General features: G+C 40.7%; 2 protein-coding genes across 2 annotated transcripts in view; one reads left to right on the top strand and one right to left on the bottom strand.

The window, feature by feature from the left end:
• LOC146577283 (protein NLRC3-like) overlaps nucleotides 1-17,720 on the top strand; it is a 682,649-nt gene that overhangs the window by 109,524 nt on the left and 555,405 nt on the right. The window lies entirely within an intron of this gene.
• LOC146577301 (stonustoxin subunit beta-like) overlaps nucleotides 14,599-17,720 on the bottom strand; it is a 15,933-nt gene continuing 12,811 nt past the window's right edge. Inside the window, exon 4 of the mRNA XM_085252948.1 lies at nucleotides 14,599-17,720. This exon is cut by the window's right edge and continues 71 nt beyond it. Coding sequence (XP_085109074.1) covers nucleotides 17,256-17,720 — 465 coding nt within the window. The 3' untranslated portion in view covers nucleotides 14,599-17,255.

The raw sequence follows: 17,720 nt of genomic DNA, 5'->3' as shown, positions 1-17,720 counted from the left end.
TCTGACGGACAAACACCAAACCAGTTCCACACCACTGAAGTTGCAGCATTTTTACAAACCAATTCTGGTTCATGTGTTTCACTCAACGATCCGCTTTCCCCCTTCTCATTCTCTATCGCCACCATGTGGGTATGAAAACAAAGGCACTGCGCATGCGCACTTTACCCATATTGTATCGCGATATTTTATTTTTTTATCGTTGCCCAACATTAAACCAGTATTACCATGAACAGTATAATGTGGCACAGCCATAGGTGGGCTGGTAGGAATGCTGCGGAGGGAGGAGAGAATGGGTTAGCCAGAGTCTAGAGTGAGATGTACACTTACAGAGAGAGTCGAAACCATCCTACCGGGCGATGTGGTGACAAGAAGCAGGTAGTAAGCGACGTAACAGGCGTGTCTTTTCCTCTGTAGAGCTAACACTCCTGCTGTTTTACTTCTGTACTCCTGTGCATACGTCAAGGATGTCACAATCACATTTTACAGCATCCATGTTATATTAGAGATACTTTAGTCCCAGCAAAGTAGTGTACTGTTGTTGTTTGCTCCATTGCAACAAAACATGCAATGATATTATACTGAATTGCACCAGTTTTTAGGACGTCTATCTTTTACTTTCTGTGGGTTTTTCACTGCTTCTCTGCGATCGGATGAATTGTGCACACTATTTGCTCTTCCACAGCTTTATTTTTTAGTCTTTGAATGCTCCCATCACTTCTGTGATGACAAAAGTCATGATTATGCCATAGTCAGTCTATTTATATAGACCAAAGGCTCATCAGCAGATCCAAACCGACAGAAAGGCCACGGTTTCCTAAGAATAGAGCACTTACATTCACATTGAAATGTCCTGTAACGTAGACACCGTTATCATGGTTTTGTTAACCTTAAAGAACAAAACTATGTGCCTGTTTAAATATTTATGGTCTGTATATACATTAATAATATTTACCATTAAAGGCAGTTTACTTTATACCTAGATCATCAATCACAGTGCATCGATCGGCTTCCTGCTTTACTTCCTCATTGATGACTGAGATGCTGCAATTAGTCCTCCAAAATATTAAGCAGGGTGCACGCCATCCCATCAGTGTCCATACTCCTGACATAGAGTGAGATTTCCTGAAGCCTTGCTATTTATAGCTGCAGGAGGCAGCTTCTAGCTTCTCCCTGGAGGAAGCTGTCCTTGTTTTTGTCTTCATCAAAAAACCTTAAAATCTAAAAATACAGACACCAGGTTCTTTGTTGGGCTTCTCTTTGTGGTTTGCTGTGGCTTTGCATCTGCTCTGCATCCCTGACCATCAATGTCACCAACATGTGTTCAATGATCAGCCAGTTCACCTCTGAGGGACTTTGGTCTATTCAAACTGGCTGAGATGCTGTGGCTTAAAAAGGCGGTTCAGACTTGAAAACCCTCCGATGGGCTGAATTATAACTCTAATAAGAATAAATAGCTACATTTACAACCTGCATGTTGTGTTTACTTGTGTTGTCTTTGTCTAATATTAACATTTTGTTGATGATCTGAAACATTCAAATGTAACATTTTTGGATTCATTCCTGTGGAGCTCAGGTCGGCACTCCCAGTCAGCGAGCCATGGCATGTATGTATGTGTATGTGGAGACATGTGTCTGTATGTTCGCATGCATGTATTTATACATACATGTATGCATGTGCGTGTATGTTTGTATGGGTGTATCCGTATGTTTGCAGGTGCATGTATAACTTATCGTTCTTGTGTAAATGTAAATTTGTCTGTGATTGTGTAAATACTTCACACACATGGAGAAATGTCAAACAGCCTTTCATTGTTCTTGTAACAGTGACAATAAAAGCTATTCTATTCTATTCTATTGCTCTGTCATGCATTCTTGCATCTCTTGCCTGCAAGCACACTTTGCAGAGTGCACTCTGTAGTTTATTTTACATAATAGTTAATACAGTACTTGTATTTAAGTGTATTTCGGTTTATTTTTTTACATCTCATAGCACTGCAAACACTTATAAAGCATAAAGTTTACTAAGAACCGATTAGTAATTAGGGATGGGTACCGGTGTCCGGTGCCATGATGGCACCGGTTCTGACATAAACAGTGGTAACCAGACTGAAAGGCAGCGCACATTTCGGTGCTTTATTTCTGTGCTTTTTTTTTCCTGAGCTGTCATACACTTTAGATTCTAGCCAATCATTTTACGTTTCCGAGGATAGTAGGCGGGCCCAGGTACGTACGTTCTTTTAGAGCAGAGCTCCAGATTAAAAATGCCCAAGGCGAAGCGGTCAAAGTCTGGCTGTACTTCACAGCAGAAGATGCAAACTCAGCAGCAACAAGTGCTTTAAGCTGATACTGTGATACTGTCAAAGGAGGTAACACCTCGAATCTGATGAAACACCTGACGACGCATAGCATTTTTTTTAAAAGCCGAGAAATGCGCCGTATTTGATAGCTTGCTGCGAGACCTCACACCGAGCACATCTACTGCGGGTGTGGTGCCTGTTATCGGACCCGGAGTTAGCAACATCCCCAAGAACCCGAAGAGGAGAGTCCTGGCCCCTAGCCCTGCCAGTGTAGCAGAAATGATGAGGATGATGATGCAGCAGCAGCCGTTCTTCTCTGCATGAGTAGCTTAATGTTGTTCGTGTGTAATTTACGTTGAGCAGGCTAACCACGTTATTACATTAATGCATGTAAGGTGAACTAGCAAACATCATCATAGCTACATGCGGCTGTCTTCTTGTTTGATGGCAGATACTCCCTTCACCCTGGCCAAAAAGGCTAAAATGACCAAAGAAAAAGTGGGAAACAGCTGAACATGAGAGGTTTAGGACAAAGTTTGTGTTTTTTCCATTGTTTAAGCACTGCTTCCAGCCAAGAGTGATACCATATATGCCCCATAGCTGCAGAAAAGGCTAACATTGTTATCTTTTTACAAAAAACAGCTGAACATGAGAGGTTTTTGGACCAATTTTGTGTTCTCCATTCGTTAAGCACCGGTTTGAGCACCGTTTAAGCACCGGCACCGTTTCAAAAGTAACGGTTTGGCACCGGTATCGGATCAAACCTAAACGATACCCATCCCTATTAGTAATAAGAGCCTTCTTGTAGTTGCACTAAACTGCACGATAAATCATAGAAGTAATTCAGACAGGGAGTTTTACAGTGGGGCAAAAAAGTATTTAGTCAGCCACCGATTGTGCAAGTTCCCCCACCTAAAATGATGACAGAGGTCAGTAATTTGCACCAGAGGTACACGTCAACTGTGAGAGACAGAATGTGAAAAAAAAAATCCATGAATTCACATGGTAGGATTTGTAAAGAATTTATTCATAAATCAGGGTGGAAAATAAGTGTATATATATATATATATATATATATATATATATATATATATATATACATACATATATACCCATACCAACAAACCCGTGCATGCGCACACACATGAAAATATTAGACAAGAACACCCTATCAAATCTCTACCTTTTCCCTGTACCCTGTAAAAACCATATCCTTAAACTGCTTTTTAAACTGTGCCATGCTCGGACATTGCTTCGTATCTTTACTTAGTCTGTTCCACAGCTTCACTCCACACACAGAGATGCAAAAACTTTTTAATGTTGTACGGATACGAGGATGTTTTAAATTTAATTCCCCCCTCAAATTGTATCCCCGTTCCCTTTTAGAAAACATTTTTAGAATATTGTCAGGAAGCAGGTTATTTATTGCTTTATATATAATTTGTGCTGTGAGAAAATGAACCAGATCTGTGAATTTTAGAATTTTTGATTTTAAGAATAGTGGATTTGTATGATCTCTGTAACCAGTTTTATGGATTATCCTTATGGCCCTTTTTTGTAATATAAAGATTGATGATAGCGAACATTTGTAAGTATTGCCCCAAACCTCTGCACAGTAATTCAAATACGGTGCAATCAGGGAACAATAGAGAATGTGGAGTGATTTGTGGTCCAGAATGTGTTTTACTTTACTCAAGATTGAGACACTTCTTGAAATTTTGTTATGTATATGATTTATATGAGACTTCCAGTTTAATTTATCATCTATAATCACACCAAGAAACTTATGTTCAAGTACTCTTTCAATTTCCACACCATCTACATGAATCTGCACTTGTGCATTTCTAAGGGAATTCCCAAATAAGATAATTTTAGTTTTACTTAGATTTAGCGATAGTTTGTTCCTGTTAAACCATTTTTTAATTTTGCACATTTCTGAAGTAATTGTATCCAGCAGCTCCTTTAGATTCCCCCCAGAACAAAAAATATTTGTGTCATCTGCAAATAATACTAATTTTAATATATCAGATGCCTTACAAATATCATTTATATAAATAATAAATAATTTTGGACCCAGTACAGAGCCTTGTGGAACACCACAAGCAATGTCCAAGCATGATGAGGAATGGACACCCAGCTTCACAAATTGTTTCCGGTCACTTAAATAATTTTTCACCCATTGCAGTACAACCCCCCTAATCCCATACCGTTCCAGTTTATTAATTAATATGTCATGATTGATTGTGTCGAATGCTTTCTTGAGATCCAGAAATACTCCAGCTGCATACTGTTTCTGATCTATAGCATTCGTAATCTCCTCAATTGATTCGATTAATGCCAGAGATGTTGATCTTTTTGATCTGAATCCATATTGACTGTCAGAGAGTAATTTATATTTATTTAAGAATTTGTCTAATCGTTTATTAAACAGGTTTTCTAGGATTTTGGAGAATTGTGGTAGTAAAGAAACAGACCTGTAATTTGTGAAGTGGCGTCTATCCCCGGTTTTATACAGCGGCACAACTTTAGCTATTTTCATTTTGTTTGGCACTTTTCCCGTCTGAAATGATAAGTTGCAAATATATGTTAGAGGTCCTACAATTCCTTCAATGACCTTCTTGACGATTTTCATGTCAATATCATTACAATCAGTGGATGTTTTATATTTACACATGTGTACAATGTCAATTATTTCTTTTTCCTCCACTGATGTGAGGAACATTGAGTTCCTATCAATCAGGTTTTCACTACAGTCTACTGATGGCAGTGACTCAGGAATTTGTTCTGCCAGTTTTGGTCCAATATTTACAAAATAATGATTAAAGCTGTTGACCTTATCAGCAGTGTTTTCCATAATATTGCCATTATCGATAAAGTATTGTGGATAACTTTGTTGTCCAGAATTATTTTTAATGATACCGTTTAAAACATCCCATATTCCTTTCATATTATGTTTATTGTTGTTCAATATTTTACTATAATACTCCTTTCTACATACACGTATAATATTGGTCAACTTATTTTTGTATTTTTTATATTTATTTTCAGCTTCTTTTGTTCTTTGTTTTAGGTATTCCCTATAGAGTGTATTTTTCTTTTTACATGCATTTTGTAAACCCTTAGTGAGCTATGGTCTATCTGAATATTTGTGCTTTCTGTTGTATTTTATTGTTGGACAGTTTTTATCGTACAACTCCATGAATATTCTTAAAAATATGCCATATGCAATATCAATATCAGCTTCTTTGTACACCTTGTCCCAGTCCTGATTTAATAGATCGTTCTTAAATGCAGTCATAGTTTCTTCTGTCCTTACACGTCTGTATCTCAGTTGTTCTTCATGCTGATTTTTCTTATAATTAGTGTCATAAACTGCAAAAACTGGTAGGTGATCACTGATGTCATTAATTAATATTCCGCTCACAATGTTGTTTTCCATATTGTTAGTGAAAATATTGTCAAGTAAGGTGGCACAATGTGGTGTAATTCTGCTAGGCCTGGTTATTTTAGGATGTAAACTCAAACTGTACATAGTGTTTAGGAATTCGTCGGTCATTTTATGCTTTTTTGGATTCAACAGGTCAATATTAAAATCACCACAGATAAACATAACTTTTTGATTTGTTTTAGAGAATATTTCCTCTATGAAGTCATTAAATACTTGAATACTAGAGCCAGGTGTTCTATATATACAGCTAATTATTACATTTTTTTCTTCTTCCTTATAAATTTCAATTGTTATACATTCTAGTAAATTATCAATTACAGTTGTCATACTTTCTACCACCTTGTAGTTTAGGTTTTTATCCACATACACAGCTACTCCCCCTCCACTCTTGTTCCTTCTATTTACAAAATTCACTTCATATCCCTCCAGTCCAAAGTCCATTCCTTTCTCCGCATTGATCCATGTTTCAGAAATGGCAATAATTCCAAATGGATTTGTCAACTCATTGAGATATTCCTTTATATTGTTGAAGTTGGCATACAGACTTCTGCTGTTAAAATGGATTATTGATAATTTATTTTCCGTGTTGATGGTGTGCTTAAACTGTTCATCAGTGAAGTAGCAGCAGTTACAGCTGATGTTGTAGAAGAAATTATTTTCCGGGTCTATATCCTTTTCTAAGTCTAGAACATTATGGTCTGTGTATCGAAATGTTTTCAGTTCCAGATTATCATAAAGAGAATTCCAATGAGTCATGTTGATATTGTTGCCGGATGCAGATGAAGTTCTTTTGGACTGTGCCATGTGTTGTGTTGTGTGTCACGTCACATGTGTATTCATACCTCCAGAGTAAGTTGACCTCAGTATTTGTCCAGCTCTTCCATATTTCTGATGACCAACACTTTGGCTTGTTCCGGTGTTCCATTGAGTTTAATGAATACTTTGCAGTTGGTGGTCCATGTATTTTGAATTTTTCCCTGTTTCTTCAAGTAACGTGCTTTCCTGGCAATGTCCGCATTTCTTTTTATCAGATGTTCGTTCATGAAGACATCGGATCCTTTCAGTTTCCTTCCTTGTTTTAACAGTGCTGTTTTCTGTTTTCTGTTTGCAAATCTCACAATGATGGCTGGTTTGTCACTGTCATTTTTTCGGGGTAGAGGGTGGCAAGCCTCAATGTTGTTATAATCCACTTCCACACCTTTGGACCGTAGAAAGGTAACCACTTGATGCTCCGTGGAGTTGACATCTTCCTCTCCTGGCCCTCCTACATTGTCAGTGGCGACCACCCGGGCGTATGACCGGGGTTTGATGCGAAGCCCCGTGATGATAACATCGTTCATCCGGGTGTACTGCTCCAAATCCGCCACTCTGTTCTCCAGGTACGCCAGCCGCCGATCCTTCTCGGCGTTCTGGATGCGGAGAGCCTTAACTTCCTCGACCAGGTCCAGGATGGCTTTCTGCTGCAGTTTGACAGTAGAAATCTCCTCTGTCATAAACTCCAGCGACTTCTTAATATCGTCTCCTTCCTCGGCTGACAGAACTTTTTTCGGGCCCATGCTGAGAGACGCTCTCGTAGCTTTGCCGTGACCCAAGGTGGAGATGTTCTCAGATCAAGTGCGTAATCGTCTCTTTGTGTAGACGCTAAAAGCTGTGAGCCAAAACTCTCTGCTCTGAAACTCTTCACTCAGTCCTCACGCTGAGAGTTTAGAGGCTGAACTTCTTGTTCCTCCATAACACTTTTCATGAAACAGCAGAAATGAGCTTGTGTTTCTCAGCAGTGCGCACACAGAGAACCGATCCTCTCTGCTCAGTCTGAACAAATCAAAGTGAAACGTCAGTGAAAACACAGCTGCTGATCAAACTGTGTCAGATTAATGCCTCAATGTTTCACCGTGAGGTTAAAAAATACATAAAAATGATTTAAAGAAGTAGGAGGCAGATTTTCACAATAAGAGCACTTTGTTTTTAATTCAGTTAATGTCAAACTGTCATCAACACCTCTGTGTTGTCTCCGTCTCTGAGCAGATTCAGGCATTACTCAAATATTAAAGGCTTTTTTTCACTATTATACTTTTCATTAGTCTCCAGGTTGATGATTATAAACAGAATTATTAAAGTTTTTATCATTTCAGGCTGAAAATCAACATGAATTTGGTTCTAATCAAAGAAGCTCCTTTAATGTGTGTCATTAAAATCCTCACACAGGCTTAAAAAGGCGACATTAACATTAAAATAAATGAAAGAAGCTTCAGCTGAGAGCTTCATGCAGTCATCAGCAGCAGCTCATAGCAGTCACAGCTCTTTATTACGCAGCTTTGCAGGAATTAAAGTGGCTGAAGTGTCAGAGTTTGTGTGAGAAGCTGCTTCATGGACAGCTGTACACACGTCTTTATTATTTCTTCATAAATCAAACACACAGGTTTGTCTGCAGATGATTTAAAGTGTGTCGTTGTGCAGTTAAAGCTGTTTGTGTGACGCCCTGACCTCCTGTGAATGAAACAGCCAATCAGATCCATCAGAGAGAGAGCAGGAAGTGTTGTGTGTTTGTGACAGAACAAGGAAACAGTGATGATGATGAACATAAAGGTCCTCTGATGTTTCCTGTTACAGTAACGCTTGTTCATCTGTTGCTCTCCTACACTTTCCTATAAATAAAGGAGAAAAAGTGCGTTTAGTTTCATTTCCTACAGCTCAGAGTTACACTTCACATTCCTGCAGTCACATCAAAAAGCTTCACTTTGGTCCAACATCTACATGTTAACATGAAACACAGACAGACTCAGAACATCTGGAACATCTGCACTTTGACCCAAACTGTTATAGCAGGATATTTTCTGCATATTTCTTATGTTGGACCTGTTTGAACTGTAAACGACCTGTAATCATCTGTAAATGGTGTGAGACACACTGAGGCCACCTACAGGGCAGCTGGGGAACAGCAGGGATCTGAAATCATATGAGACGTTAGTGAGTGAGAAGAACAAACGGACTTAAGATGGCTCGAAGTGATCAAAGTTGATCTAAAACAGAAGATAAATCCACTGATTCTTTGTAAAGTTCATCTGCTGCTCACATGAATCCATGAAAGATTTATTTCACTGATGTTTCTTCAAAGCTCATTTCAACCTGTTGAAGTCATGAATGAAAGTGCAGACTGAGAGTGGATCACATGATGTTTGAGGTGTGTCATGTGACATGTTCAGTATTGTCACACATGTCTAGATTGTCCCTGATATCATAACTGCTCAAACACTGATGATTATATTTGAAGAATTATTCCTGATGGCAGCAAAGTTTGAATGGAGCTCTCTGTCTGTGCTGATTTGTCGCCCTCTGGAGGTCAAAGCACAAACCTACAGGGCAGCTGGGGAACAGCAGGGATCTGAAATCATACGAGATGTTAGTGAGAAGAACAAACGGACTTAAGATGGCTCGAAGTGATCAAAGTTGATCTAAAACAGAAGATAAATCCAAAGCAGCATCAGATGAATGTTACCATTTCCAGTTACGGTGCCCTTCATCTAATATGGAAATGTGTTGTTTTTTTTTTGCCGTGTTGTTGTTCTTCCTATTGTGTTTAGGCCAGAGATGCTCTTCAAACAGCTGACAGACATGACCACATTACAAGAACATGGTGTGAGTCCGATTTGATATTCCAGTCAACGCTGAGAGACCTTAACCAGGAAGTCAGAGGTCAGCTGATGCTGCGAGCAGGAAGTGAACCAAGGGAAAGGTCCACTCTACTCAATCTCAAAGAAAATATGCTGGTATTTGTTGATGTTGATGGTACAATAAAAATATATAATATAATAAATAATAAAATATCATGTGATGATGAGATGTGTTGTTGGTGTTTGTATTTTCTGTAAATGTCTTTTTTAATGTAAATGCTTTGTTCCAGACGGACAGGGAATCAGTTGCTGTACGATGACATCATCTTGATGTTGACGAGGAGGGCGAGAAAAACTAGTTTAGTCCTGCAGATGGCGATCTTGCACCGTGTTCAGAGAGCCGACACTTTGATGGTGCTGCTCTACTCAGCTTACTTTAGCCTGGGTTGGACTCTATATGAGCAGCTTCCACTCTGGTTTCACTCTTAAACACACTTGTTTGATTTCACTTGTAAAAGTTGAAGAATAAATATTTTATTACAAAATTATTTGTTGATGCATTTTTTTAGGGTCAAATATCTTGTTTGATTTGAGGAATGAACTGTTAGGGTGGAAAAAGTGAATCAGGTTAAAATAGTGGTGCTTTATATCAGTGAAGATGTATAATGTAATTTAAAATGTTGATGATGGGTTGTAGTGGGCTTGTACTTACAAAACTGCCTCATTTTATTGGAACGATCCACAGTTGCATCCATTCACGGATGACATCTGACATCATTTGACATCTGGTCTGAACACGTTTGTACACAAGATGCCTCAGTTCTGGATGTTCCCACAGACTCCTCTGTGCACCTAAAGAAAAGGTCAAGGGTCAGCAGCACATGTAGTTGGGACAAGTCTTCAGTCGCACAAACTACACAATGATTTTCCTCCAATGACGACTTTTCACTTGCAGAAATGGTCCTGTGTGATTTCCAGGCTGTGATATAAAAACTAGTTCCTAATGGCAGCGACTCACTCAGTAAACATGTGTTTCCTTCACCAACCTCACACACAGATCCAATAAGATCAGGAAGTGGGCAGTATAGTACAATATGTGTTATTCTGTGCTGCACTGCCCAAACTAAAGATCTGCTGAAGTGTTGGAAATGATCCAGATGTTTATTTTGGACGATACAGCAGAAGATCAGACATGAAAGTGGAGATAACACAGAAGACCTGCAGCAAAGGTCAGAGGTCAGACTGGGCCCCTGGATTCAACAATGAGCCAATGATCATCAAGCAGTGACTAAAGCAGAGCCCTGACGTTCTGACATTCATCACACAGTCAGAACAAATGTCTGCTGATGACTTCATCTCATGAAACGACTGATAGATGTCAGTTCATTGATCAGCTGAGCTGCTGATCTTCATCGTCACAGAAACATTCAGCTTGTTTCAATCAGTAAATAACTCCCACTACTCCCAGTTTGAACTGTTCCCACTCAAAATGCTGTGAGAACAATGATCATTGTAGAACTTCACAAACATCACGTGTTGTTTTCCACATGTAAGATCAGCAAACACACAGAAACTTCCTGTTGCCACACACGGCCTCTAAAATCTCTTCCACGCTTTCTGTCTGAAGTCCACTCTCTGTGTCGGATCCACAGGAAACAACAAGATCTTATTAACATGGTTTTCAATGTGTCTCCTTCCAAAAAGTCCAACCAATGAACAAATGTGTGTATTTGTGGAGGCCGAACAAAAGCATGACACATTTCTCTGTTTCTATAAACTGGAGTCAAACACAAACATGAAGAGTTTCACTGACAGACTCCAAAATGCCCCCACAGTGGATCAAAGGGAAATCCTACAGTGTGGCCAGAGACTCTTAATGGCTCCAACATCAACACATCCACAATGTTGGATCCACTTCTGCCTCACAGAGTTACTAAGACACACCCTCTGCCAGCATCACAACAGCTCCACCTGCTTCACCTGCCTCCTCAGCATCTGTACACCTGAAGAGAAAAGAAAGGCTCCAACAGCTCAAATCTACAAAGGATTCATGAAGTTTCATCCAACAATAACATGTTTGCCTTCCACAGTGTGCTGTTAGACACCACTGTACCTCTGCCATTTCAAAAAGAGCAGCTTGGGAACATTTTGGCTCCAAACACTTTGTGTTTAAGTTCTTTGTTTTCTTTGTGAAGCCGACAACATCTGGAGCTTTGTGACTCATAGAAACATCATTTTGTTCTTTAGATGACAGCAGATTGGGACTGAATAATCAATCACTATCAAACCAATAAAGACAAACATGCTGATTTTACAGGAACTTTGTTGGAGAAGCTGCAAAGACATGAAACTGGTGGAGATCCCAAACCAGTTGATAGTGCTGGTTATTCCAAATAAAGCTGTTTCCCTTTGAGATGAAATGACTTTCTGTCCTGATATATAATAAAGATGTTGTTGTTTTTGAGCCCCTGTATTAAAAGTAGTTTAAAGTCAGCTTGAGTTTGATGTCTTTATGTCAAAGCTGCTCATGATGTTGAGCTGCTGATGGAATAAAAACAATATAAAAGCATGTAGTCCAGACTTAAATGCAGCCTGTTGTTAGCTGAGGTCCACACACAGTGTTTGACAGTGTAAAGTGTGTGAAAGGGCTGCTGGTGGAGCTCACTAGGATGAGCAGGTGACCACGAGGTGGAGAGCAGCTGGCCTGGCTTTGACCCGGGCCACGCCCCCTTTCTCTCTGCTTTGCTGTCACTTATCTTCACTGCTCTGTCCAATAAAGCTGAAAAAGGCCCCGAATCAAAGAAATCTGCTGCAGCCTCTGAAACGTCTTCTGTTTCCTTCCCGACGGCTTTTTCACCGTCAGCCCATCAGACAGTCCAGCAGCATTTATGATGATGTCATGATGTTGAAGAGGCTGCTACGGTGGCCTCCCGTGACCCCCAGCCTCATCACAGCTGAGATGCAGACATTTGAAAACATTCAGCAGACAACTGAATAACAGTCCAACACAACAGTCTGTGTGCAGACACACACTGACCTTTCATATAGTCAAACACAGCTGGTTGAGTCATTTCTCTGTGAGTCTAAAGTGAATCTAGTATTTGAAAGTCCACTTCCTGTATTTGTTGTTGAAGACTTCTTCAGCTTCTTCTCAAGGACATCAGCTGCTTGTTTGGCAGCAGAGGCAGTTAAGAAGCTTCCTGAAAAACACTGAACAGTGAGTTCACTGTGGCATATGACAGATTCAGCTTTCTGTGTGCAAATGTGTCTGTGTCGACCTTTCAAATGCTGTTGAATCCAAAACATCAGCGGCTCCTCGGCTGCTCACTTCATGCACTTCTGTCTGTGTGACAGTCCAATGACATCACAGCTGTTTCCAGCCCCAGTGTCTCAGGACTGGACACCTTTAAACATGTCGAGGATCAAACAGCGTCCAGCTAAACACACATGAAACTATCAGAGCTGACAATCATTCCAATAACATCTAATGGTTCATGTATGTAGACACAGGACTACAAGGAAATGGCTCTCAGCATCTGGCTGTGGGAACACATGAGTCCCTGTTTGTGTTCAGATTGTGTGCATGTTTTAGACGTGTGTCACATGTAGAAACACAACAATCCCACAATGACACACAGATGTGTTTGACACAGCTGTGCAGCTGTAAGTTGTTTCTAATGATTCATTGAAGCTCTTCTAACATTCTGGAGACGATCAGTACATGAATCTGTTCAACACGACAACAATTTGACTTCAGTGTGAACGTTTGCATTAAATAACCTTCTTCATCCAGCTGACAGCATCTTCATCCTATGATGTGAACAGTTCCTCCTGTTGATGACAAACCTCTGACAGGATCTGCTTGAGGAGCTTTTTCATGTGCAGCTCTCTGAGCTCAGGGCTGAGCTGCTGTTTCATCTTTAAGAGCTGCTGCCTCCTCGCCGGACTTGTTCTCCTCTTCTTCTCCTAATGACACCATTTCTGCTTCATATAAAATTCAATAAAGATGCTGACATGTATCTGTAGCAGCAACATCATTGAATCTGTAACAACTGGAGCCAAACCAGTGGCTCTGCTGGGATCACTGGTGAGCCAACACTTCCTTGTTGATGCAGATTTCAGGGCTTCCTTTTGCTCCTCCGTTATAACTGTTCTCTCTTCTCAACACATGATGACACAAAGGAATCAGCAGTGACAAAGATGATGCTGAAGAGAAGCACACACTTCACACATATAACAGACCAGTGCAGTTACACACACCTCTGCTCGACATCAGGCCTCAAACAAAGACACAAAACACTAACTTGACTCTAAACAGAAGAAACCAGCAGCTGTTTCTGTTCTGAGCTTATTTATATTTGACACACATGCTTCTCTTTGTGCAAACACACATCGCACTATAAGGGTAACCTCGCACACAATGATTGGACAGCACAGTGATGATGCTGGGAGATCCTATACGCAGCAACACAGAAACACTGAGAACTTTAAACAATGATGGAAAGTGTTATAAATGACTTGTTGGCCTCTGATCTGTCACAAACAGCTGAAACGTGTCTCTCATGAGTCACATGAAGGTTTTTGACAGAAAGGACAAAAAGTAGCTGCAGTCAGTTTGTGTCATTTTTATATTTATTCATCTGGGAGAAAAATCTGAGGGACATTAAAATGTGTTTTCAACAGAGACAAGAACATGAATATAACAGAACAGGTAAATGAACATGTTTCAAGTAAACAGCTGGACTGATCAGGTCCAAACACAGAGTGATAAACTTGTCAAACAGCTGTCATATCTTTATATAGAAGCTCTTTATAAATGCTGCTCACTGCAGTCTGTTTACTAATAATGTCAAAGTGTTAGAAACACAGAAACATCAGAATGGTCTTTGTTCACAGAAACCTGTCTGGGATCCTTTGTTGTTCTTTTGATGCAGAGTTACATTATAAATATAAAGAGTTATTTCAGAGTCTCATCAGTTTTCCTGCATGTCTTTATTTAACACATCAGCAGGGCTGAAGCTCTCATGTTAAACACACACTGATCTATGGACACGTTCATGTGTTTCTAACAGAACCAGGCTGTTATCAGCCTGCACTAACATTATGTCACACACACTGAATGTAACAGTGACAGTTTACATCATCACACAATCAGCTGTGATTGTTTCACTGTCATCAAACGAGTCAACAGGAAGTAGAATCAATAGAAACCAATCATTTACTGACAGCATGTCTGATGGAAATAAGTGCAGATTATGTATGAAGTCTAACTGCACACAGTAACTGTGTTACAATAAGGACTTAACAGCGCCCTCTGCTGGAGTGTTTCAGTACTGCGTTAACTAGAATACACCACCTCCTCCTCACACCACCTGCTACAGCTCTACTCTTCTATGACTACAGTCATCCACAGCACTGATGTGAGGTCACATGGTTCATATGTAAGGAGCACAGCTGACCTCAGGTCAGTTTAATGACTGTGAGCAGCAGCTGTGTTATTGTCACTGTGACAGGGAGACACTCTCAGACACAGCGCTCATGTCAGCTTGTTCTCATGCAGGAGGATCAGGAGCTCCATGTTTGTCTTTCTGTTTGAATCATGATGTGTTTGTGCCATCAGAGTCTGTCATGAGTACTCAGGGTTTCACAGCAGCTCTTCTGGATGCTGACGAGGACTCCAACCTCATGTTTCACCTCTCTGAGCTTCTGATGTCTGTGAACACTCGTGTTTCTTCTCTGGGCTCATCTGGACAAAAACACCTTTCTGTGTTTGGCTGCAGCCTCATTCTGACTGACAGGAAGTGTGTTATCCATGAGCTGCACTTCTGTGAGGAAGTTTCCTGCTGTGTTTCCTGTCTGTGGACAAACACGAGTGTTCCAGCTGAGGACTTGGTTCCTTCCACCTGTCCATACAGGACATCACGCTGTCTGCAGCTCTGTAAATGCAGCTCCAGGTCCTTCCACGTGCTGCTCTGTATTTGTGCAGTTTGTAGTGTGTCCTGGGAAACGTAGCACACATGGTGTTCTTCTGCTGTTTCCTCCTTTCACTGAGTGTGAAACACTGACGCTGTGCTGTTGTTCACAGAGGGGAGCTGATTCTAGCTGCAGCTGGACTCTGTCATCTAACTGAATGTGTTGGTGCTGATCACGGGGCTCTGAGGGGGGAGCAGCAGGAGGACTCTGGATGCTGACGTCAGTGTATCTGTGGAAGCTCCCACAGCGTGTCTGTCATTCAATATTGTGCTGTATATTGTATCTATGCAAAGATGAACAGACTGTGTGTTCACTGGTCTCTGTGCTGCAGCTCTGATGTCATCATCACTCCCTCCTCCACCCTCAGCAGTCCCAGCATGCTGCTGTGGTGCACCCCACCCTCACTCTACACCTGAGCCACAGACCACACCCTCCACCTCAATATACACCACAGTTTTCTCTGCTGTGGAAATGAGATCAGGAGGAAATCATCATTATTATTATTTAATAAACGCTCACATTAATGTGGGCTTATTTGTTTCATATTAGAAACATTAGTTGAGTGTTTTTAGTATAAAATGGTCAAAGTCCCTCTTTTTGCTCCTCCCCTCACCTGTGGATGGGCGGTGCTGTTACCGTGGTGACAGCTTGGATGTGTTTCAGTCCTGCCTGGTTATCACTGCAGGAATCTTTCACATTTATTACAGGTAATAACTCTGATTTTTCTGTGTATTATGAACCAAATGTATCCTGATACACACAGAGATGGATGAGCAGAGGCTTTTTTTGCAGTTTATGTAGTTACTATGGACTTAATGCATACATATTATTAAAATTAGGGCTATAACAGTTGTATTGATGTATAGCAACTTGAAATGCTCCCACAAATGGCTCCACAGCATGTAAAAATATAACAAAAGCTCTGGCGGACTTGGTTCTGTGGTCAGTCTTAAAGGGTGAAGTTAAACTCTGTAATCTTCACTGTGTCACAGAGTTCAGTGAGTCCCGTTATTCACAGTATCAATCAGATCATCAGAGAACAGCTGATCAGCAATCAGTGGTGCCAACAGCGCCTCCTGTGGTGAGAGGATGCAATAATGCAATGTAGCATTTTTCCACTCAACACTTGCAGTCATGGAAACTGTCTGTTGGATCTGTGTGACGTTGCTTTCTTGGTTAGAGTTCCTCACAAATGTCCAGATGATTCTTCTAATGAGGCGTCGACCATGTTTGCAGCTCTTTGGAAGAAAACGTCGCCCTTTGCCATCCTTACTTTTCTTTGACTTCTTCAAATGCAGCTGAACTCCAGCTGGTATTTTCTTGGACTTTGCAGCTGTTTCTGGTCATCAGTTCATTCCTGCAAACCTCTGAAGCTGAACAACAATGATGCTGCATTGCTGGCTGATCCCAAAAGGTTGATTCTGTTCATCTGGACGTTTTCAGAAACGTTTGCTCACTGATCAGGTGACTTCTTCAGTCTCAGCTGACTGCAGCTTTACAAGCTTACAAACAGCACATTTGCACAATGACTGAAAGCAGCAGCACCTGATATATATGATACTAATATAATACATATACATATATAATCCATACTAATGATGAAGGAACTGAGCTCACAGTCCATTGTTCATTCAGTGAACTACTCAGTTTATTTTGGGCCTCAGAAATGCTCACTCTGTTTGTACATCACTGTCAGCAATAGACTCATTCTGCTGTGTGGACAGGAACACATGTGACATCACTTCCTGTTTGTTTGTGACTGAAGAAGTTTACAAGGAATCATTTAGAAGAGTTTCAAACATCAACTGATTGAATCCATGAATCTGAAAACGTGTTTGTGAGTGAAAGAGACAGACATGTACAGACTGAACTATCTGTTCAACAGTCAGAGTGTTTCTGTAACAGGAGACACTCTTTACACTCCACTCAGCACAGGGACACTGAGCCACCACGAGACCAGACTCTAAACCCAGGATAAAGAGTTTGAGTGAATGTGGTGTTGAAGGTGTGGAGGTGGATCAGAGTGTCAGAGGAGACTCTGTAGAAGGACAGAGTGCCAGCAGGACAGTCCACATACACTGCTGCTCTGTTAGAGACAGAGGAGGAGGAGGAGGAGGAGGAGATGGATGTTACTCTGTTATTGTGCCAGACAGAACCAGGACCATCATCAGAGCAGCTCAGACTCCAGGACTGATCATTGCGTCCAAACACACAGTCAGCACTGTCTCCTTTCCTTCTGATGCTTCTGTAACTCACTGATATATCAACGTCTCCTCTCCACTCGACCTCCCAGTAACAGCGACCAGTCAGACCATTTCTACACAGCAGCTGATAATCATCAAATCTGTCTGGATGATCAGGATATGACTGAACCTCCTCCACACGTGTCAC

The sequence above is a fragment of the Mchenga conophoros genome, linkage group LG3 (genome assembly GCF_057382185.1).
Source record: "Mchenga conophoros isolate Kocher_MC1m ecotype Shallow Benthic linkage group LG3, M_conophoros_male_GT1.1, whole genome shotgun sequence".
In the NCBI taxonomy this organism is placed as follows: domain Eukaryota; kingdom Metazoa; phylum Chordata; class Actinopteri; order Cichliformes; family Cichlidae; genus Mchenga; species Mchenga conophoros.
The sequence above is the reverse complement of the archived record's forward strand: the minus strand, read 5'-3'. Positions and strand labels throughout refer to the sequence as shown.